The following is a 23,510-nucleotide window of genomic DNA, read 5'->3' on the forward strand; positions in this document are numbered from 1 at the left end:
AATATAATAATAACAGGAAAAAAGGAATTAAACCCAAGAAAAACAAGTGATGCACAATACAATTGCTCATCGCCTGCTGACTGATGCCCATCCCATTCCCAAACACAAGAAAGAAACAAGCAGAGAAGGGGAGCAGCACCACATAACTGATGATGACAGGGCAGGAGCAAGCAACTCAGGTTGAGGCACCTCCAGCCAACATGAACACAAACACTCCCAATGCACTCTCATCATGTGAACTTCCTCCTCTACACAAGATGCAGCTTACACAACCTGGCACCAGAGACTCCCTCTCGTGCCCTTGTGTAGCTTCACCAGTCAGGGCCCTGAATGCACTAACAGACCTTCACTGTCCAGAGCAGCCTCCCCTGCAGCTCTGCCCAAAGCCCCTGCCCATGGGGTTTGGGGAGGGTGTGTTTGCATTTAAGCTCAGCCCAGAGTTCCCAGGCCCTGTCTGAGCTACGTTAGAGCAGTAGTAGTCTCTGGCTGTGCTTTGTTGATCTTTACCTGTAGGCTGGTTCATCAGCCTGATCTCAGGCTTGCCTTGCCTTATGATCACAGACACACCTGGCAATCACTGGGCCTGATCCTGACCCAGTTTGACTTCAAGCTACCTCATCACCATGAGCTTGCCCAGCTATCTCAATTCTTGGTGAAATCCAGGCTATGCCAGGCCTGCCCAGCTCTCTGCGGTCAGGTACTGTGGGAATGGGCTATGCCCCATGAGGGCCCTGGCTGCTGGCCTCAGGAACAGCCCCTCACAGTTCTCCCTGTCCTGGTGTGCAGCCAGCCCTTACATCAGCTCTCCTGGTATGACTGCCAGGACAGCTGCACCATGAATGGCATCGGGGAACTCAACTTGTTTAAAAATAGCTGTGAGGAAAATGCTATCAGTTACTTTTACCTGCATTGCTTCCCCAGCACATGTGTGTGTAATCCCAGAAATGGCACATAGGCACCATTAAGGTAGTAGAATAAAAGCAACAGAAACCAGGGAGTACTGAAGACTGCTCCCAAGAATGAGCTCTGTCAGGCCAGATCAGGCTTCACTATCCAGCTCAGAAACTCATCTCAGAGCAGCTTCAATCAGATGTGTCAGCCAGAAGCCTCTCATCTTACTGCATGTGCCTACCATATCAGGTCTCACTGTGACCATACAGTTGGAGCTTTGCTGATTCCCAGAACACAAGACCCTGCTAAACCTGCAAGGGTTTTTCTGCAGGGCTTTTTTTTCCCCTTAAAAACTCTGTTGCTCCTGATTGCATCTCTATGTCCCAATACTTTATGTATCTTCCTAAGACCATGGGTCCTAGGTTCCCATTGCAAGGAATTCTATTGTCTACCTTAACATCTGTGGAAATGAGTGAAGAAAGCCTTTAAGTTTAAACTAAAAGTTGTCTTGTCCAGATATTAGTACATTTAAGAGTTTCTTTTAGTGACAAGATGGTGCTGCAGAGCAACCTCTTTTCAGACGTAAAGAAATCCCAATGCACTCCATCTCTGTAGTACCATGCTACTGATTAACTTTTGTTGTTGTTCTCATCCTCCTGAACCTCTCATTGCTCTGCAGTCACTTTTTTTTTTTTTTTTTTGCTAAAACATGAAGTCGACTATATGCCATTGACTTCTAGCTCACAGCACAACCATATTTTTTCTATTTTTCTTACATTATAACTGAATGACTTTCTAGCCAATACCCTACTGTTTCTAGGCAGGTAACATAGCAGTATTAAGGGCCCTGACATAATTTTTGCTCTGAAGTAACAACTTCCCTACCTTGATTACTGGCTCATGATTCCTTGTTTACTGCATAGCCAAAGTAAGAGCTTCTTGAGATGTCGCCCCTGATTAAATCAGGGCTATGAAGATGGAAAAGAGTCTGAAGGGGAAGCCATACCAGGTGTGGATGAAGTCACTTGGTCTTTCAGCCTGGAGGAAACTGAAAGGACCTCATCTCTCATCATGGTCTTCAATATCCTCAGGAGGGGAAGCGTAGGGGCAGGTAGTGATCTCTTCTCTTTAATGGCCACTATCAGGCCTAGAGTTGTCAGTGGAGATTTAGGTTTGATATTAGAAAAGAGTTCATCACCCAGAGGGTGTTTGGACACTGGAAACAGGCTGCCCAGGGAAGTGGTCACAGCACAAGCTTGGCAGAGCTCAAGAAGTGTTATGACAATGTTCTCAGGCACATGGCATGACTCTTAGGGATATCCTGTGCAGGGCCAGGAGTTGGACTCGGTGATCTATGTAGGTGCCTCCCAACTCAGGACATTCTGTGGTTCTATAAATCATTTCCAAATCCCCGTTTGTTTGTGCCCGGTGCCCTGAGGCTGGCTGCTGGAGCAGGTGATGCTGTAAACGCTACTCTGAGATGACCCACGGCAGGCACGGCCCCATTGCTATTCTAAAGCTCCCTTCCCTTGGTCCGGGCCCGCAGCGGCCCCCAAAGCACAGTCCTGGGGCACAGCCAGCAGGGCTCCCCGGCAGCGCTGGGACTGCCGAAAGCGCTCCGAGCTCATGGGGCTCTCAGGGCGTGCAAAGCCCGATGTGCGCAGAGCGATACCATGACCCCCACGAGGCGTGCAGCCGGCGCAGAGGCCGGGGTGATCTGGAGCTGGCGCTGCCCCACATCCTGGGAAGGAGGGACCGCGCTCTCTTCTCGCCCTTCACATCCACGGACGCGGCGGGGGGGGCCGGCCCAGCACGGCTCTACCGCGGCCGCGGCGCCAATTGGGCCCGGCCAGCTGCCGTACTCGCGGGGGTGTCTGGGAAGGAGAGATCATGGCGGCGGAGCCGAGCAAGACGGAGATCCAGACCCTCTTCAAGCGCCTTCGGGCAGCGCCGGCCAACAAGGTAGCGGGGAGTGGCCGGGGTCCGCCGGATTGTCTGTGCCGGGCTATTGCTCTGCGGCCGCGGACTGCGCTCCGACTGGGCCCCGGTGGGCTCCGGGCCGCGCTGCGGCGGCTGTTAGGGCGGCCGGGCAGGGGCCCTTGGGGAGCGCCTGGGCAGAGCGGCCGGGGCCGCCGAGCTGTGCAGGGGGTGGCGGAGCGGCAGAGCAGTCGCTTCAACCTGGCTGTCCCTCTGCCTTCGCTTTAGTCGTGTTTCGACTGCGGCGCCAAGAACCCGAGCTGGGCCAGTATCACCTACGGGGTCTTCCTGTGCATCGACTGCTCCGGCGTCCACAGGTCCCTAGGCGTACACCTCAGCTTCATCAGGTGCGTGGGGAGCGGTACCGCCGGCACGCCTGGAGCAGCCGCCCCGCCTCGGGTGGGGGTACGGAGGGATCGGGAGGGGAAGCATTATCGCGGAGCCATCACCTCGGGGGTTACGAGGCTTGCTCGCGGGAGGTTCTGGGTCACTCAGCACTTCCAAAATGGAGTTTCCAAAGCACCTCAAGTGGAACCTCGACACGTTGCTTTCGCTAACCTTGCAGAAACGCTATTTGGACTTGGCATTTTAGGAAGAGAGACGAGAGCGGTGCATGAATCTCGCCAGTAAGGCAGCAGTGTGGTGTACATAATTTTTCGTAATGCTGAGCAAGGCAAACGGAGGAATATTGTTTAATCGTTTTGGTATCAGCCTAATGGGGAAGATGGTGTTGGCTTTTCAGCCTACTTCTTGTTTTCAGTACTTGTAAAAATTAGCATTTTAAGTTAAGAGAACTGTGACCTTTACTTGTTAGGAGAGAAGTTGAGTAACTGGTATGAGACACTCTGTGTCCCTTAGCTTTACTTGGACGTAGTCTCGGTTGCTTTGTCACGTGTTTTGGCCTAACCTGAGGGACGGGCTGAATATGAGTCTCTCCTGTTGTAGCGAGATCACATGTAGAATGAAAGTTCTTGGCTGTGCTTTCCTAGCTCAAGCTCTGCCCTCTAAACAAGAAGTACAAGGGAGAGATCCTCAAAATTTGGATAAAAGCTGGTCTTTTTTCTCACTTTAAAAGTTGAAATTAATTTTTTAGAGGAGCAAAGAAATTCCCGAGATGTTCTTTCCACCTTTGCCTCCTGCACTTTGGAACAGTGGTGAGATATCTCACCATTTTAGGCCAGAGCTCAGTTTTGCATTTGGTTTGCCTGGTCTTTATTAATAGAAATAATTGGTTCTCACACAGGTCCACAGAGTTGGATTCTAACTGGAACTGGTTCCAGCTGAGGTGTATGCAAGTGGGCAGTAATGCCAACGCGGTGAGGAGCCTCTGTAGGCATTTTGCTTGCTTTCCCTCTTGCTAATCCACATCCTCTGTTTCTCGGGTTTTTTTTTCCTTTGTATGGCTTTCTTGGTACCAGTCTGACCTGAAATGTGTAATGGAGGGGGGAATTTGTCAAGTGTGCTTGGACATCAGACTGGGACCTTTGCATGCGTTGTTTTCAGATTTCTCATTTTTTTGCACCTCATTTAAATGAGAGGCATAGCCTCCTTAAATGATAGAAGTTAACAACACTGATCAGTTTGAAAGCTCATGCTCAGCTTTGTGACTCAGAATCATCTCTCTGTAGAGAAGGAGGATGATTTTCATATGCCCCTGGAGTGAGATTTCTTGTAGAAAGCTGATCAATGAATGGTTAGTTTATGCTGTGTTCTCAGATTTTCATCCTCTGTCTCTGGGAAGTTTTCTTTTTCTGTTGAGTTTGTCTAGTGCTTGCTTGAGTATAATCTAGCAGTCAGGAGACTGAATATTCCTCTCTTTTCAGACTGCTTTCTTCCGCCAGCACGGCTGTACCACCACAGATGCCAATGCTAAATATAACAGTCGAGCTGCCCAGATGTACAGGGAGAAGATCCGGCAGCTGGCAAGTGCTGCCATGGCCAAGTACGGCACTGAGGTAGGTCTGAGAGCTCTGGAGTGCTAGATGGGTAGTGCTGGATGCTGAGTCTTGGAGGATACCTTCTTTTTACCATCTCCTCTCTTCAGCTGCTTATAGATGGACTGAGTGGAGCCCCTGGGCACTCCCCTGAGAAGAGTGATGCTGATTTCTTCATGGAGCACACACAGGTGAGAAGAGCTGGCTAAACCAGGCAGCCTTAATAGCTCTCCAATAGCCAGCTGTTCAACCAGGAGCAGTCCCACTTAGCTTGGAAAACTCTAAATTGTATAATTAATCAGTAGTAATGTGGAGGAAGTCAGATTCAGTCATCTGCCTGGGACATAGTCACAGATCTGAACAGTCCCTGTAATATCCATCCATGTCCTTTGTTTTTGAGACCATCTTTAGTTTCAAGAACTCAAAGCTACCACCTATGCCCTGGAAAATGCTTTGTGTGCTTTGTTAATGCTTAGTTTCTTTGTACAGTTAAAGCAAGGACTAGCAAAGCTATTACTTTGAACTTCTGGTTTAAAAGAAACTTTTCAGTGCACAGACCCTGGTAAACTGGATTTGGGCAACTGCACCATGCCAGGCAGACTTTCTCAGGTAATGCCGGAATTGGCTGTATGGCAAATAGAGACAGTGGAAGTGGAGCTGAATTTTTTCCAGGAAAACTCATTCACATGTTCTCCCAGATTTAAACTTGTTTCCTTTCACCTGGGAAGTCCTCACATTAGCCAGCTTGTCAAATGATTCTGTCATTCCTCCTGGCCTTACATTCAGCTTAGCTTCCTTTTTGTTGTTTTCATTTTTGTCCCTGCTAAGGGAATGTGGACTTGTCCATATGTTATGTTCAAGGAAGGCATAGTCTGAAGTTTGGAATAAGTTTCCTTTGGCCTAAAATTGAGTACAGGTCACTAAACCTGTAGTAAATTCAGGATTGTTTGGTTCATTCATCTTCTGGAAGTAACTAGAATGAGTATCTCCTTGCAGTCTTCCAGTACCTGGGATGTAGCAGATGCTAGCCAGAATCCTGCACAGTCTTCTCCAGAGATGGAAAAAGCAGCAAAGTCACCAGAAGGCAGTGAAGTTTCAAGTGAGTTCTTTACTGAATAATTTTTCCAAGAACCTGTCTTTATTTCCAGGAGAATACAGTTCTGTACCACTGTTGGAAGGGCTGAACTTATCCTTTGGTTCAGGCCTGAAGGAGTGGAAGTTCTACACACTCTTATGATGTTTAGTTAAATTAGTGGAGACTTCTAAAAACACTACTCCGTTTGGGCTCAGTTCCCTGCTTTCAGATGTTATTTGTCTAAACATTCTTCTCTACCTCTTGAATTTGTTGGGTCTGAAAATGACATAGGACTGAAAAATTTCTAGGGTGAAGGACAAGGAAACCAAGAACCTGGGGGCATAGCTGTAATTTGTAACAGCTTTGTATATTTCCCTGCAGAGTGTTTGCTTTCTTGTACTGTGTTAAGAACACTGCAGAAGGAATAATTTGCTCTGTGGAGACATAAAGTTGTTTTGCTTGGGAAATTGCATATTTCAAGCTGTAACTGGATTTATATGTGGGGGCAGAGGAGCTAGGAGAGATGTATTGCAGCTGTGAACATACTGGAAAGAAAAGGGTTGAGAATCAATCTGCTGAATGTTCTCTTCTGGTTTTGTGCCCACAGATCCCAGCCAAGGTCCATCTATTGACTTGTTGAGCACATCTCCTAAGGCCCCTCTAGGTAAGACTCTTCACTCTCAGATCAGTCTTGCTCTTATACCCACTGCTCAGTAGTAAGCTCAGTGAAGTTGGAAACAATGAGCCAGTTTCCAGAATGCCTAAACAAGCTTATCTCCCTGTTGAGCCAGTACTTAGGATGTTCCTGAAGCCCAAAACCAAGTCACAGTTTTCTGGAGGCTTCTTCCTCGTTTGGATAATTGAGTTCAAAGCTGTTGCTTTCCCAAAAGTATGTTTTCCTGGTTTTGAGCTTTGGACAAAACTTGCCACTTGCATATCTAGGACTTGGGTGATCAGGGCCACGTGGCAGTTTTTTTTTATTTGTTTCCCCACAGAACCTTTGGAGGCAAATGAATTTTTAGTTTTCAGAATAATAGGGATTTGTATCTAATTCTCCCCTGCCATTACTATCCTGGCTGCACACAGAAGATCTAGCTGGAGCTTCTTCCCTTATTGAGAGCATGCTCCTAGCCCACAGTGGGTTCATTCTGGGTGGAAAGCCTGTGTCCTCAAGTGTCTGTTCATTCCCCATGTTTTACGTCTCTTCCTCAGACATGTCCGTGTATCTGTCAACACAAGGGGCCGCTCCTGCTGGAGGTAACTGGCTAACAGCTGGCCTGCGCTGGCTGCTTGTGACAACTCTGCTTGCCCCTCCTGAGATTCTGCCTTCAATTCTAACTTTAGCTTCCTGTACTTAGAGAGAGAGAACAAGACAAAGCTTATATTGTTGTACTGAGATCTAAACCAGATATGTCGTATCTGTAAAGAGACTGTATTAACATTTCTGTTAAATGTTTCCTGAAATATAAAAATCTCCAAACGTAAACCCAAACAACCTCGATTCAAGTGTTAGGAACAGGAAGTGGAAAACAGTTTCAGATAGTGTGAATGTTTTGAATCGCCTTTTTTAAAAAGACTTATCATAAGACTAGAAAAGGTAAGAGAAAATGTGTCAAGAATAATTTATGGGCTAACAAAAGTCATGTGGCTGTAGAAAGTCAGGAGACACACACACACTCACACAAAATAAAAGCCCAAAAAGGGCAGTAAAAGATTTTGGACTTACCTATAGGAAGCTGGAAAATGCTTTGGGCAGTCCCTCTCTGCTTTGTTCTTAGACTTCCCCAGACATCTGCTGCTTGGCTGGCCCTTATCTGGTTTTACAAGTGTGGCATGCCCTCAAGAGTGACAAGTGCAAGGTGTTGGGGAACCTGTTGCTTTTACAGCTTGCTGCACTTTAGGTCTATTTGTTTTTGTATGTTCATGTAAACACAACTTGAGAGTTCTTGCTGCTTTGTCCCTAAGGCATTGGTGAGACTCTGACCTTCACATGCCTCTGAAGCTGCATTTTCATGAATTTGTGTATGAGATAAACCTAGTCTTTCTCGAACTACCCTGGTACCTGCTGCATAACACTCAGAGGAGATATTCACAGTTCTTAATTCAATTATAAGTTGCTCCAGAAATGGACATGCTTCTTTAGGCTACCAGCCTGCAACTGGTGGAGCTTCTACGTGCAACTTTCTTACCTGGGTGAAATCACCCAGGCTTTTGATGTGAAGATGCATGGTGTGCCCTGGACGCTACTGCAGCTGGACTGTGGTGGATGTTCATGTGGGTTGCTGTCTAATTTTGGTCTCTTAAATTAATTCCCATCTGCTTATTTGCTACTTCCCTCCTTTTGCAGAACTTAAATCCTCCCTCATTGGAAAGAAGAAGCCAGGAGCTGCCAAGAAAGGGGTATGTCTGAGCTCTTTTATGGAGGGGAGGTAAAGCATGTCTTGCATTTCTGCTGTCCTTTCCCTGATTCTTGCTTTCTGCTTAACAAAGCCATAGAGATCTGCTTTGGGGAAAGGAGACCTTAAGCAGCCTGTATATTACTGTAAAAAAAATTATCATTACTGGTTGTGGTCTGAAGCATATGAGGTTATCTCTAAGTGCTGGCCACTGATGGATTAACTCTTGGATGACAGGGAGACTGAAGGCCTCACTGGTGCAGCAAGAAGTAGGATTCAGGTTTTCTTCTACAATGAACAATCTAGGATGAAGAATTCACAGGATTTTGTTCTTGTTTTTAAGCTGGGTGCAAAAAAAGGTCTTGGAGCCCAGAAAGTCAGCAGCCAGAGCTTCAGTGAGATTGAGCGGCAAGCCCAGGTGGCAGAACAGCTGAGGGAGCAGCAGGCAGTGGAGTCCAGGAAACAAGCCGAGGAGTCGATGTAAGTGCCCTGTTTGGGATGGGTACCTTGTATACCTAAGGCAGAAGTAGTGTGAGGTTAATGCTGTTCACCCCAGGACCACCAAATGTGACTACAGAACATACTGCATGAGAGGAAGAGCAGTAGCTGTATGCTAGTATGGCCCTTGCAGCAGGGCCCAGGTTATACTGCTGTATTTTATTCAAATTAGCATTCCTGGAAGAGCGTAGGGAGCAGATACTTGTGTATTGTGTGTTTCCATTCACCTTTGGATGGGACTGAAATTGCCAAAGGCTGAACTGGATGGATCATTCTGGATGCAGGGGTGGGGAGAAGACAGACACTGTGATGCTTACAGTAAGGAAATCATGGTTAGCCAAAGAAGACTTGAATCCCAGCGAAGGAGATGGTAAAACAAGCAATAGCTTTTGTTCAAGGATTTTTGGCTGAGCTGCTGTGAAAAGTGGCTGTTTTGAAAAGTGGTTGGGGTTATTTAACCATTGTTCTTCTACAACACGGGCAGCAAGGGAGGGTAATGAGCTGGCACCCACCATGGCTCTTTCCCTTAGAGTCACCTCAATGCGACTGGCTTATCAGGAACTGCAGATTGATCGGAAGAAGGAAGAGAAGAAACTCCAGAACCTCGAAGGGAAGAAACGTGAACAAGCAGAGAGGCTGGGCATGGGATTGGTATCCAGAAGGTACTTGGCTGTAGATGGTATAGTATAGACAGGTGTCTTGAAAGTACCCTGCTCTGGAAAAGTTTCTTGAAGTCAGTAGTTTGCTCTTGTAATAGATAAGGAGATGAGTTAAAGTGCTCATATGCTGTTCTCTGAAAAGGCTTTGGGCCCCAGAAGGAATAGAGAATCAGTTCAAAGGTTCTAGTTCTCATTTGAGCTTTTCCACAGATAATGTGTGGCCTGTCAGTGTCTAGCACTAGAGCCCTGCTACTTGACAGGTGCCCCCCTGCAGGATCCTTCCTTGAAGAAGGTAGCTCAAGACTTCTGAAGGAGCATAGATAAGTGGTGAAGGGGGCTGACATCCCCCAATTCTCTTTCAAAACTTATATTACCTGCCCTGCCTGTGAAGGCCAGATTCAGTTTTGAGGCAGACTGGTTGTAGGGACTAGATGCTGTCAGACCCATCAGCCCTGACTCTGCCTGTTTGTTGTGCTAGTTCTGTTTCACACTCGGTGATGTCTGAGATGCAAGTAATTGAACAAGAGACGCCGCTGGTAGCAAAATCTTCCCGCTCCCAACTGGACTTGTTTGAAGATGGTGGTAGCTTCACATCCGGACCCCCCAAGTAAGACTTAGATTTAGTGTAGTCTTTGCTTATTCCTGAATTTTATGTCTGGCATAAATTACCTATTTTTGGTACCTAGGTACAAATACAGTCCCTTCTCATTCGAAGATGCATTTGGCTCACGATGGGAAACGGACTCTTCATGGGGTATGGACAAAGAGGAGGAACCAGAGGTGACCGTTTCCAGCATTCGGCCAGTCTCAGAGAGGTAAAGTGCTTGCCACTGCTAGTGTACCTTGTGCCCTTGTGTAGGGAACAGAGGATAAGTGTGGGAGCTGTGGCATAGATGCTGCTGTAGCAGGAGCCTCCTGCTGTAGAAAATGACTTGCAGAGGCACAGACAAGCCCAAGAAAAAAGGCCTCGAGTGAAAGGGCCTCGGACACTTCTTTGCCTGTCATGTCTGTAAGTTTACACAGCTTTGTGGTCGTTGAGTGCTGAGACACCCCCCTGAAATGGGGAGAGGAGAGCCCCAATGCAACTAATACTTAAGGATGACTTGCTTTCCTTTGGTTAGATGAGGTCTGAGACAGAAGTCTTGATTCTTTACTGTGTTGGTGAGCTTAATATGAGATGTCTCCTTTTGTTTCCTCAGACCCACCAGTAGGCGGGAGATTGAGAACAGGCCATCCATGGTGGAATCCAATGAAGCTCGGCAGAAGTTTGCTGGGGCTAAAGCTATCTCTTCAGATATGTTTTTCGGGCGGGAGGCAGATGCTGAGGTAGATGCATTCCACAGTGCTTACACTGGTACAGCTCTGGCTTAACCTCCTCCTGTTTGCACAGGTCCTACTTTGTTCCCTTCCTATACAACATTTTTGTTTTGTTTTCTGCTGCAGTATGAAGCCAGATCCCGACTGCAGCAGCTCTCAGGCAGCAGTGCCATCAGCTCCGCAGACCTGTTTGGAGAGGCTGACAATGTGCACTCAGGTTTGTTAGCACTCAGTGGGTTGAGGAAGGGGGCAGCTTTGGAAGACCTAAACTGGAGGGGATCAGGGTGCTTTCTGGAGCTGAGGGACTCTGGGCCAAGTCCTCCTGATTCTTGTAGGTGGTGTGTCTATTGGAAATGTCCTGCCTGCAGCTGACATTGCACAATTCAAGCAAGGAGTGAAATCAGTTGCCGGCAAGATGGCTGTCCTGGCCAATGGGGTGATGAACTCCCTTCAGGTGAGTTTACATTATGGCAACTTGAGAAAGGCTGTTGTCATGTTCAGGGGCTTTCACCATAACCTGCTTCCATTGGAATTATCACTATCTTCTCAAATTATATGGGAAGTCCCAGGAAGACACCCGTCTTTTGTAGCTGTTGACTGCTGTACAATAGCTGAGCAATTGCAGGGGCCAGTGAACTTGGCAAGCCTTACCCTCCTGCTGCACAGGACACCTTGTCATGTCAGATACACCTTCTCGCACAAATTCCAGGCAGAATTCTAGAAGTCAAGGTCATTTTACCTTCTGCGTTTGTACGGTGTCCTGTCTAAATAACCTCACACTGCATTAAAATACCAAACCCCCCAGTTTCTTGTTATCTGTCTCTGGATTTTGCACAAAGGTGTTGTAGCAAGGTGTCTCTGTCTGTTTCCTCCCTAGGATCGTTACGGTTCATATTGATGACCCAGGGACTGCAAGGGGAAGCCAGCAAGAGGCACTGATGCCACCTTTGCCTGGAGTAAACTCCACAGGATTGTCTTATTTGTCTGGGTTGGGTGGGGAGGGGAGAAGGTAAGCGGAGGGGGTCAGGACATGGCTGTGCCCAGGATGCTTTCTAATATCTCTGGATTCCACTCTATTAAAATCCAATGTGCCCTCATACCCACTGCTATCTACTAGCCAGTGGAGACAGGCCTTCTTACAGGGTTAACGTCATTGCTGTAAAAGATATGACACGAACTCCTGGGCTGCCCTCATCAATGCTCCTGTCCTTCTTTGGCCCATACCTTAGCTCACCAAGTGACAGAGAAAAGGGGAATGCTATTTTTCTGAACATCATATGACATGACTGTTTTTTGTTCTGATCACTGCTCCCAATCCATGGTGCTGTGGAGTCCACTGTATTTGCAGGGTTTGCCTTTTGCTGTGATCTGGTCCTTTTTAATGTCTTCTAAACCAACATATATGAATGTGGGGAAAAAAATCAAATCAAAGAATATTTTTTTAGCTTCTAACTACATCATCAGCAAAAAAGGCCCAGGTAAAGAAGTAAAGACATTCACTGGATCCCTGGTTTATTTTGTTGCCCAGCTTCGGATCAGATCAAAGTACTGAGCCTCTGACTTAACCATGAAATGCAGCAGTGAGGACGTTTCATCCTGTTCAGTTTAGTCTCTGGTTTTAACAAGAGTGCTTTTCTCTTCCTTGAACTATGGTGTTGAGGACTAGATAGTAAGAAGGGTGGGAAAGGGCTTGTTACACACTGTTAGCAAAAGAGAGGCTGGGGCTGTTTGTTCTGGAGCCTTCTGTCTGCGACTGGGAAGAGGCTGGCATGGGTTTCACCTCTCCTGTCCAGTTGAGGGGCTGCAGCAGCTACTCAGCTACTCTGTGCTGATGTTTCATTTTGGTGGGGCACGAGGGGGGGGGTAAGGGTTGGGTCTTCCTGACCCAATTGTGGCAATGTCACAATACGCACAGCAGGCTGGGGCTGCAGGGAGCAGCGGTGTGGCTACCCTATGGCTGCAGGGTGTGGTGGCAGTCCAGGCACTCGGGTTGGGCGGCACCTTCCCCGGCCGAGGGGCGGGGTTCCTGGGGCCTTGGAAGATGCCGGGGCCTTCCACTGGTCCTGCCCACCTGATACCCCCCGCCCCTGAGGAGGGGCTGGGGCAGCCCAGAAGACCCAAGACATAGCAGAGGCCTGACACAGCGTGCTTTATTGCCAGGCTGTCACAGCCACTCACCAAGCTGGGACAGAATGCACAGAGAATAAATAATTTAATTTACAATAAATAAATTACCCTGCTACAAGCTTTGGGTTACCAGCCCTGGTGGCCTGTCCTGTAGCACTTTATGACCAGGAGGAGCAAGGAGGCTCCCAAAGAAGCATGAGAAACTGAAGTTCCCCCCAAAATAACGAGTCTATGCAAGCTGGGGTGCAGGAGCTGGGCTAGACAAAGCATTTGGGTCTGTGGAGGTTTAGACTGCTGAGTTGGTTGCCATTAATGCAATGTGATGCTACTTCTTATTGTAGTTTTAAGGGCTACACTGCTGCTCCAACAATACCAATATTTACAAAAAAACCCAGCTTTATCTCATTTGATGACTGCTTCCTTTTCCCTTAGTGCTTCTGCCCACCTAGCCCCTCTATATGCTTGCAAGCCATACGACCTGTGGCCAAGGAATTTAACAACCCTATCCCTCTTCTCCAAATCCTCTGAAATTCACTTTTCCAAATGACCATAATATGCTGTTAGAGGGATGGGGAGACTTCACAGAAGGGCACTTAGTAGAGCAGCGGAGCCAGACAGCACCATGCAGTACTTACTGCAATCTAGCTTATTTGCTGTATTTGCTTTGGCAAGTCTTGGACACATGGAGGAGAAAGCACAAAGCAGAGACAGGTAGCATGGCAATATCTAAGCGTCCCTTTTTTAGGAACTTCAGGAATTTCCTTACCTTTGATCATATGCAGATGCAGCTTTACTGGGAATAATAATGGAACACAAGTGCAGAGCTGCTGCTGGCGATTTAACCATTCTGTTATCTGGGCCAACATCTGAGCAGAGCTACACAACAGATCACTGGCAAGCGGCCTGTACTAGCACTCCCGCGGCTTCAGCACCTGCTGAACTGCGCAAGTGGGAGGGAGCACCCCGGTGAGAGCATACCCGGCTGGTTCCAAGCGGTGGCAGAGCTGGTGGCTGCTGGCTTGTCTTGCCTGCCAGCAGGGGGAAGCATAACTGTAGCTGTAAATGGCTTCTGCAGAGGCACTATTCCTGCACGGATTTGGAGCTAAGAAAAAGGCAAGTTGTTCCTGGGAAGAGATGGGTGAACCCAGCACTGGGGATTAGCACAGCAACACACACTGCTGATATAGACAGAACCCATTGTTAGAGCAGATGCTCTGGGAGGAGGTGCTGTTCCTCCAGTGGATTCTGGAGAAGCCCAAGATGGGAATGGTCCCCACCCTCAAAACCTTCAATTTTCAGAGGAGTCTGTCTCTTCATTGGAGCCTTCACTCTCAGCATCCATTTTTCGACGATGGTGTAGAGGTTTCCAAGGTGAGTTAATCCTGGGTGAATTACGAGCTGGCATATTTGCTGTGTCTGCACTGGAGCTGGCAGGACCAGAGACAGAAAGCCCTGAAACCTGAGCTACCCTGAAAGAGAAAAGAAATATGCTAAGCAGCATGTTGCAAGAACTTCTACTGCAGCACTCTTGGAGTGAACTCTGTGAGAAAGACTTAAAACTAGCACAGGGATGGAAAGATGTTCACAACATAGAGGGGGAATACATTGTACCTCCCAGACTCACTATGTGAATCTTCTATTTAAACATATCTTCTGGGCTGATCTTGTTCCTTCCAACACTCCTACTTTTCACCATCCAAACAAAATTTCCCTATTCATTAGAGAATGCTGCTTTCTCTAGATCCCTCTTTGAGTCACACTCTTCCCCTCTGCTTTTGAAGACTTTTTGTAAGGATTTTGTTAATTGCATTGAGGCACCACAAAGAAAGAAGCTCTTCCTGTTCAGGTTGCTCTTTTAGCTCTATTGTTTTGTAGTAGAGCAGAGGAATAAGACAGTACTTTATTCCACTCTTCTTTAGCATGCTACCTTTAATCTGTTGCTTTACCTCCTAGTTTAGGCAATTCCACTTACAATTTCTCAATTTCCTGATCCATGGCAGGGTCCTGAAACAAGTCTCCTTTATCTGGCAGAGCCCCTGGGGGGAAAAAAAAAAAAACAATGAAAGTATCAGCAGAGTTAGGCTATTGATTCTTCAAGAAAAATGTTCAAGCCATAGCAGCATCCAAAATCTGGCCTGCAAGACAGAAAACACTTTTTTCCTTATACCTCTTAGAGAAATGGCTGCAATGTTGAGGATCATAGGCAGATAAAGAATGATGATCCATTTGCTGTGTCTTTCATACATGCTATAGCTGAGCTCAGACTAAACTGGAGGCAGCCTCAGTAGGCCACTGCCTACAGCCCTGAGGATTGGCAGTTTTCATTCACTGTACAAAATGAGAGTACTGACTGTCAGGGAGGTGCAGTCTACCAACTTTGGGCCTTTGTTCATTGCCCAGTGTAGTCACCAATACCAGATGTAATAGATGTGGTTTTAGTGCCACAGCCTGAAACATGCACTATACCACCCAAGATTATTTATGTTTTTGTGCCACCTGCCTTTCTTGTGGCCTCCTGGTCTTGGGGATCAAAACACTCCACAGATTTAAGGCTTTTGCTTTCCTTGCAACTCGGGAAGTCAGGCCTGACTCTTGCACATTGCCTACAGGAGTTAAATGTGGATGAACTGTGCTCTAGCATTACTTGAGGGTGTGAGCATGAAAGTCTGAGCCAGTGCTTGGGTACCCTCTCAGTGTAAGATCAACATGTTCATGCTTCTTTTCACTTTAGAAACCCTACTCCAGACGAAGGACATGATATAGTTTAGGACTGGAACAGCTGATTGATAATCCTTGCTCTTCTCTGAAAACACTGGGACCTTAGCAGAGCCAGAAGGGCAGATGGGGCTCTTAGGAAAGCCCTCCTTCCTAATTCTTTAACAAACTCCGCCTTGTATAGGGGTCATGGGAGAGTGTGATCAGCCAGCACAGAAATTACAGAGAACAGCACAGAGATTGCCTACCAGAGCCTGGAGAGTACCACTGCACACCAGGGCAAAAAAATCTATTTGATAATCTATACCCAGTACAGTGAGGAATGCTCTTTCTAAGGTTTTTCAGGAGACTTGGGTGCTACACTCAATACCTTTGGGAAGGGGCTTTGAATTCCTCATGGAAACACAAATACATTTGCTGGCTCTGATACCTTGCTCATGCAGGAGAGGCTGGAGAGCCACCTGTCCCACAGAGGCAGGCTGGCAGCAGTCATCAAAAATGTAGCAATGAGTGCCTGAAAGCTAAAGTTCAGACCAGAACTAATTCCCCCATTTATTTGGGTTCTGGTCTACTCCTCCTGTAAATGAACTGCAAAACAGTGTCAGGAGATCCAAGGAAGTGTCCCAGTCTGCTTCTTTTTGTGTGCTCAATTAAAAGAATAAATGATTAAAGCTTATTTCTGTAGTTGCACAGTGATGTCTTTAGGGCACAGGATTTACTTGGGAGAATTGATAAATGGCACTTGAAGAATTCACAAATCAACATTGACAGGAGATACACAGCAGATTCCAGTCTGCCTGGCACACTCAATGGAACTGTCTCAGCCTGAGCAAGCTGCTTTAATCTCTATCTCTGTTCCTCAAGAGGAGCTGCTGGCTTTGTGAGACCAAAACCTCCTCTGCCTGAAACTGCTGTCGCTGAAGGGTTGTGGGGAGCTTGTGATCCCGTACAGACCAAAGTCTATTGAAATCACCCTTCAGGAGAGATTAAAAGACACTAGGAAAAGAATCCTCCTTTCCTTGCCAAAAACGCTAGCACCTGTCAGACTTGTGGTTGCTGCCCCTCCTCTGAGAGAGGCCTCAGCAGGAGTCTGGCAGAGGGCCAGAGGACAGGCCTACATTAATGGAAACGAAAACCCACTCACTTTGTAGATGGCACAATGGAGGCTGTGGGCAGGATTTTTTATTTTCATCTGTTTTCTTTATGATTGACTAGAAGTGGATTTCATAGGGCAAAGGAAAAAAAGATTTTGCTTGCTGCCATCCAGGCATCACCTTCCTCCCAGTGAATACACTGCTTTCTAAGCCTGTTTTCAGAGGGGATTGCAGGGGTGTATTCATGCACCTTTGATATATAATCTGCCCTGCCCCAGAGGAACATGAGCAGTTTAAATGGTTTGCTGTAAGAAGGGGTTCAGCCAGGGAAGACACTTTTACTGTAGTATGGCACACACCTGAGCAAAAGAAGCAGCCCTTAGGCAAGGTACATCTTTTCATTGAGTTTTGTCTTTGCAATTAGGGACTGGCAGATACTCAGGCCCAGAAGAAGAGGAAGGGGACACTTACCCAAAGACAGACAGAGTCATCTACCCTTAATGGCCAGCTGATGGCCATTTTGTTGAATGAAGATGAGTGTTTGGGAACACCCCCACACACAGCCCTCCCTTCCTGCTCCTGCCATTTGAATTTATCTCCTGGATACAGTCTTGTCAAACAGAAAAGCCATTTCTGTTCCTCTTTGTAGGAGGAGGAAGAGCACAAGCAAGGCATATGGGGGAAATATGAAACTGTGGGTGAATTATGGATGGATTACATACTGTTCTTGGCCAATGTAACACTGCTTCCCTGCTCCAAGCCAGCACAACATAGACACAAGCAGTGAGATGCTGGTTGGTAATCCCTGTGGTTCCCACAGCAGCGTGGTACAGATTTTTGTAGCAGTTTATGTTTTATGATCAGATTTTCAACACGCCACAAATAGCTACTAGCAAGATCACACCGCCTTGAGGGAAGATGGGGAAGAGCTGGGAAAGACTGGGCTTTTAGTCTTTTAGCCAAGGAGGCACCAGAGGTTTTCCATCAGGTGTGCTCTCTTTCCTTATAGATGAGAGCAGCCATTTAAAATCTGCACGAGCACAAAGGGCTAAAACATAGAATGGCACCTCAACTCAGTAGGCCTTGAGGAAGCTCCAAAGCTTCAGGCAGACAGTAAGGCACAGTGTTATGTTTTTAAAGTTAATCCAGCAACAAAAATATTAAAAACTTCCCCTCACTCTCTTCCTGACAGTGTAAAATATGGGTTATAATTACAAATGAAATTCCACAGAAATACAAAATGACTGAAAATCTAGAGCTGTGTCATTTAGAGAAGTCTTACCTAGGGCTCGATTGATGCCCTGATCCTTTGCAAGAGCCATAAGGAATCCATAGAAGGTCATTCTCTGCACACTACTCAGCATTTCCTTCACAAGAGCAGAAGGTGGGCAGCTAGGAAAAGAGAAACAGAGATCATCTTGTCTTCTAAATTATAATCTTTTTTTTTCTAAGACCAGCTCAAAATCAAGAAATAAACTCTTTCACCTGGTCTAACACTGTAAGGTTGCCCTGACTCAGTTTAAAATGAAGAGCCACCAGCTTGCTTATTGAGCACTGGATCTGCTCCCCAGTTGCTAAGCAAGATCTTTGCCTGGGGGACATCCCTAGGAGCAGTTTTACCTGTCTTCATTCCAAAGACAGTTAGAAAAGCCTAGATTCACTCAGAGGCATACACATCCCAACTCAGCATGTTTTTTCCTCTGGGAAAAATCCTCTGGGAAATACTTGCTTTCAGAAGTCAATAAACTTTCCAAGAAGTGTTAAGTTTGGAAAAGACTAAGACCACTAAGTCCAGTGGTTAATGGAGCACTGCTGTGTTCACCACTAAACCATGTTCCTAACTGCCACATCTACACATTTTTGAACACTTTCAGCGATGCTGTTATCACACTATTATCAGTGATAGTCATCCAAGGGGCAAGAAAACCTCTCCAATGATAGCCTAAATATGTCAGAGAACACTATTTAGCTGAGGACTAAATTAGCATATCCCCTTCTTCTACACTCACCTTAGTCCCTGGTCCTGAGTTCTAAGCAGTATCTCCATGGTGATTCTTGCTCTTGACCAATACTCCTTGAAGGATTTCACGCAAAATCAAACTGCCTCATAAAGAGGAACTGTTGAACAGTCAATGGTGTAGTGGTACCCCGGAAGATGTGGGGGTGGGCTGGTGATCCCTCAGGCAGAAGTGGTTACCAAAGCCTGAGTATTGAACTACTACATGAAAGGCTAGGAATGGCTCCCCTCATAGTGCTGTGCAAAGCCTGACCTACCAGATGGGCCCACAGTACTCTTCCCATCTGAAGTTCTCAGGACATACAGGGAATGTAGAGCTTTTGTTGCTTAAAAGAACAAAACAACCCATGATCTCCATGCTTAGATATCTATAGCACTGGACAGCAGCTCAGCAGTTATTTTGTGGATCAGAAATCTGGATTTGGAAACCTAAAGTAGAAATCAGCTGGAACTTGTTATGAGTTATTGTCCTGAGTTATTTTGTGTTTCTAGACCATGACCTTCTAGGAAGGCGAAGTTTCTTGCAGGTAGTGAGAATATGATCAAAGTATCTGTCAAAGCTATACAGTAAAGTCTGGTGTTGCTCCATCCTCTGCTGAACTAAAGCCAGTCTTGTGCCTGATCTGTAGCTGGAAACCAGCTCCAACACAGGCTCAGGTACAGACTGACAGTGTGAACTCTCCTAGGTACTAAGGCTTCATACTCCATCCACCCAGTGGGCTCTTTCAACTCCCAAGAATGCAACTGCACTTGTTTATCCCCTCTAGCAAACTCATGATGGATCTCTCCTTGATGAAAGTGTCAATGCAGAAATGAGATGGAGAGCAGAGACCCAAATCCATCTATTACTTCAAGAATCAGTTCAAACCCTATGTTTCTTTGGTCCATGAAATTGTTTCTCTCATTTGGTTAAAACTGTTCAGCTATGATGTTTCCCTTCATACTTCTTCAGTGAGAACCATGTGGGAATATCAGCTTGTTCAAAGGCCTCTCTTTCTTCAAAGTTCCAACCATACAAAGGGTCTCCAGAGACAGAGACTTCAAATTTGTATTTTAGACTCCATTCATACCTGTATTTTGATCTGTCACACAAGGACTCCAGGCACTGGTAGAACAGAGATGCCTCTACTCCTTCAAGTGGGTTGCAGTCATTTGGGGGCTGGCGCTGCCGATGTTGCCCAGAGGATGATGTTGGCACAATCACAGTATTTGGATTCTTACCAGCCAGCAGATCTTGATAAATGGCAGCCACACTTTCCAGGAACTCTAAAAGAACAGAAAGCTGTTTAAAACTCAGCACTGTAACCAGCAAAGCATCCTCCTGACCTACCAGACTGCGGCTTAAACTGTTGTTCTGTGCTGTACATAGCACTAACTGGAAATAAACACAACTCTAGAGGATCCTGCATGTTCAGAACAGATATTATGCATGCCCATGCAGCCGTTTCCATAGAAGCTCTTCTTAGGATGATTATGAGACGTCACTCACTCTGTTGCAAAGATTCATCTCAAGGGAACAAAGGCTAGCTAGCACACTAATAAAACAGTGAAGTGTGAAAGCTAATGTAAAACACAAAACTAGTTTGTGAAGTCTAAAATGTTTTCCTTCTCCACCTCTTGCCACTGATTTAGAACTCATCCAAGTTGGGAGCAAACTAAATTGAACTGCAACAGGAGGAAAGGGAGCATGTTAGTTAGGGCTCCAGGCTGTATATCAGCTTGTCTCCATGCTGCTCCAAAGTAAATATAACACAGGATCTAGAAGAAGAGCCAGGGCAGGTCAGGCTAGAGTTGGCAGAAAGCCTCTCCCCAGGCTCCTCATACTACCCACTGTTTACTGCAGGAATCTAATTTTAAACAAGTTTGTTTATGGATGTGGTCAGCAGTTTACAAATCTAGATTCCATTTGGAGAGGTTTGCATGTGTGTGGGTTGGTGGGAGAGTGCATGACATGCTGTGTGTGTGCACTGTGTCTGGGTGAGCAGGACGGGATCTCTGAGAGTGTGTACACAAGAATGAGCTTGTCAGGACTCCAGTGGCATTTAAGTTCCAAGTGAATGGAAGTGCAATGCTGTGCATGAGGTGGGTGGAGGGGAAAGTCAGGAGTCAGCAGGCCCTGAGGCTGTGCTGAGGTTCTGCAGCTCAATGGAAATATTTGTTATATCAGAGAAAACTTTCCAAACACATTTTCTGTCCCTGACTAAGGGCATTACAAGCCTGGTTCTGCTCAAAATCACCATTTTGAACTGGTTTTTTATAATAAGGTTTCATGGACAAAATTGTGATATGTACAGCGGAGTTACAAGGGAAGAATATACAGAGAACTATTGAGAAAAAGAGATTTTTGTATTAGGGATAGCAGCAGACTCCTAACTGCTAGAAAGATGGGAACTCACAGGTTAGATCAGATCAGAAGGCCACCCAAGTTTACTCTCTGACCACAGATTATGCTCACAACAGCTTCTAGCCAGTGTTTATGTGCATCCAAACCTGGCCCGTTTTGCCTGGTCAAGGCCAATTGTGAGCTACGTCCATCAGAGGGAGCCATTTCAGTGTGAGTGCACAGAAATCCATGAGCTTTATGTTAAAAAGTGCTGTGTGCCAGGAGATGAGAAAGTGGCACACCAGCCGGTGCTTGGGAGCACATCTAATAGCTATTCGCCCTCTTTTTGTCCTGAATGAGATTCTCGTTCCTCAGTCCCAATTTAGAGGGGCTAGGGCAACAGGACAATGTATTTTAAAGCAGTCTCCCCATAGAGGACAAGCACCTGAATGCTCATCCAAGTTTCTCCACCTTGTCTCCTGAAGTTTAAAAATACCTGGGGATTTTAGAGATGTATATGTGTGGGTGAGCATGAGGAAACACACTCACACAAACCAGTATTATTTGATTTGTACTTTTCCTGCCAAGACTTTTAGAAGTATCCTATCTAGTTAAAACTAAGACTGAGGAAGTGGGATAGAATACAATAAATATCCAACAATGTGAAGACTATTCCTATGGATTATCTGTTCCTTTTGCTTTCCAACTAGGGGGTCTCTAATAAAAAAAAAAAGAGGTGGTTCTTCACAGGACAGCTGTCAAACCTGTGCAATTCTTTGTCAAAAGGTGTGGAGGTTACAATTTTATGTGATTTCAAGGGGAGGCTAGAGAAGTTCTTAGGAGTGGAGTCCACTGAGGGTCCCTAAACCCATGGGAATTATACCCAGTTTAGAAACTCTCTGACTGAAACCATAGTTGAGCAAATATTAAGGGGAAGAATTATATTCATTTGTCCAGCTGCTTTTCCTTTAAAGGCACCAGCTGGTAGGCTTTTCCTATGTTGTATCCAGCAGGATTGAATATTTGCCTTAAAGAAAGGGAAAAAATGTTCCTAGTAAAAGCTAATTGTTAGCTGTTAACATAGTCTAGATAAAGCTGGAAATTCATGTCTCAAGGCCAAGACAAATAAATTCATCAGACATAGCAGTTGCGGGTGTGTCGTTATTCACAACAATTTGGCATCTCCTCATTAAGTCTCCTAATCTCTTGACATCTGTGATGCTTTTCATCAGTAGAGTCCATTAGCTATATATTTTCTTTAAAAAAAACATATCCTTTCAAATTTCAGAAAAGTGCAAAGATTGGGAAGCTGTAAAGTTGTAATTCTATAAGGGGGAGAAGTCAACAGGTTCTCAGAATTTACCTGAGTAGTAGAACTGGATCTGGAAAGCAAAGAGGAAATCAGAAAAAGACATCAGGCAATCCATTGCATCATCCATCAGCACAATCCTATGATAAGAGAGAAACAGTTTAGCATTTACAAAAAAACTAAAGTCTGTAACCAGGAACCCCAGACCTTGAGAAAGTGCAGCCAAGGAACTATGGGCAACTGAGGATTGCTAGTGGCCCAGTATAAGAAGTTAGGAGAGAGAAATGGGAACACCCATTGCTGCATGGATGTGGATGCCCTAATATCAATTGAAGGCAGCTTAAGAACCTGAAGCAAGGAGAAGATCCTGAATGTCAGTCACACACTTCAGCTACAGTGTGAACAGAGCAGTGTGACATTCAAAGCCTGGTGGACGTGATGGAACAAACAGTGGTACAAAAACTGCAAGGCTGGTTCACATGGTTATACAGAATTGTAAAATGTCCTGAGTTGGAAGGGATCAACAAGGATCATCAAAGTCCAGCTTCTGACTAAATGTGACTACAGACAGGACAGTTACACAAGTAGTAAACTGGTGTAAGCAGAATGAGACTCATGCTATTCCTCTGTATATCAGACTTCATCAAACCGGGACATATTTCAGATTCATAAAGGTCACAACAGTTGCAATTCACCATCTATACTCAAACAAACTCTACTTGACTACAGAGTAAATAACATTGCACCAACATTCAGCTTCCTAACTGCACTTTGTGAACATCCTATCCTCGCTTCCTGATGAAAGAATCAGTCTCTTTTCATAATAGGTCTATCATTTGACTATCAAGTCAAATATCATGGCAACTGAAGACTTCTTGGGCCAGGGACAGTCTTCTCTGTCCCTGCTAAGTCGTTGGTGCATGTAGGGAGCTACATGCATCCCTATTTTGAAGCATATTCAATATGGAAAATACCAGCCACAGGCCATAAACATGAAATATAAGTGATAGCAAAGTCCAGCTCTTCCTTTCAGGGAAAAAACCTGTGGATTTCAGGGCAAAAATGAAAACAAAAACAATACTCTGGTCACTGCCACCACTGCCTAAGGATAAAAAGGTCAGTTGCTGAAGTGGGGAAAATCAAACTCATCTAAACAATGACAGCTTAGACTATAAAAG

General features: G+C 45.8%; 2 protein-coding genes across 2 annotated transcripts in view; one reads left to right on the top strand and one right to left on the bottom strand.

Annotated features, from left to right (window-relative positions):
• The first annotated feature begins 2,760 nt into the window (after nt 1-2,760).
• On the top strand, nt 2,761-16,265 carry ARFGAP2 (ADP ribosylation factor GTPase activating protein 2). Its single transcript, XM_066553060.1, has 16 exons — nt 2,761-2,853; nt 3,097-3,215; nt 4,112-4,184; nt 4,692-4,823; nt 4,913-4,993; nt 5,799-5,901; nt 6,485-6,541; nt 8,225-8,277; nt 8,617-8,753; nt 9,302-9,433; nt 9,909-10,037; nt 10,117-10,245; nt 10,630-10,756; nt 10,874-10,964; nt 11,083-11,201; nt 11,625-16,265. Exons 1-16 carry the CDS (start codon nt 2,782-2,784, stop codon nt 11,643-11,645), a joined length of 1,575 nt encoding a protein of 524 aa, XP_066409157.1. The 5' UTR covers nt 2,761-2,781; the 3' UTR covers nt 11,646-16,265.
• Nucleotides 12,880-23,510, bottom strand: part of CSTPP1 (centriolar satellite-associated tubulin polyglutamylase complex regulator 1) — a 79,729-nt gene continuing 69,098 nt past the window's right edge. The window contains exons 5-9 of the mRNA XM_066553062.1: nt 22,387-22,472; nt 19,771-19,966; nt 17,966-18,075; nt 14,847-14,910; nt 12,880-14,343 (exon numbers count right to left, since the gene is read on the bottom strand). Coding sequence (XP_066409159.1) covers nt 14,163-14,343; nt 14,847-14,910; nt 17,966-18,075; nt 19,771-19,966; nt 22,387-22,472 — 637 coding nt within the window. The 3' untranslated portion in view covers nt 12,880-14,162. The remainder of the gene's footprint in view (nt 14,344-14,846; nt 14,911-17,965; nt 18,076-19,770; nt 19,967-22,386; nt 22,473-23,510) is intronic.

The sequence above is a fragment of the Molothrus aeneus genome, chromosome 6 (genome assembly GCF_037042795.1).
Source record: "Molothrus aeneus isolate 106 chromosome 6, BPBGC_Maene_1.0, whole genome shotgun sequence".
Lineage (NCBI taxonomy): Eukaryota > Metazoa > Chordata > Aves > Passeriformes > Icteridae > Molothrus > Molothrus aeneus.

What these genes read in the sequence shown, in the direction of transcription:
- ARFGAP2 (XM_066553060.1), top strand. Translation starts at nt 2,782, where the DNA reads ATGGCGGCGGAGCCGAGCAAGACGGAGATCCAGACCCTCTTCAAGCGC. An exon ending in TCTTCATGGAGCACACACAG is followed by an intron (nt 4,994 to 5,798) that starts GTGAGAAGAGCT and finishes ATCTCCTTGCAG; the next exon opens with TCTTCCAGTACCTGGGATGT. An exon ending in GGCTGACAATGTGCACTCAG is followed by an intron (nt 10,965 to 11,082) that starts GTTTGTTAGCAC and finishes TGATTCTTGTAG; the next exon opens with GTGGTGTGTCTATTGGAAAT.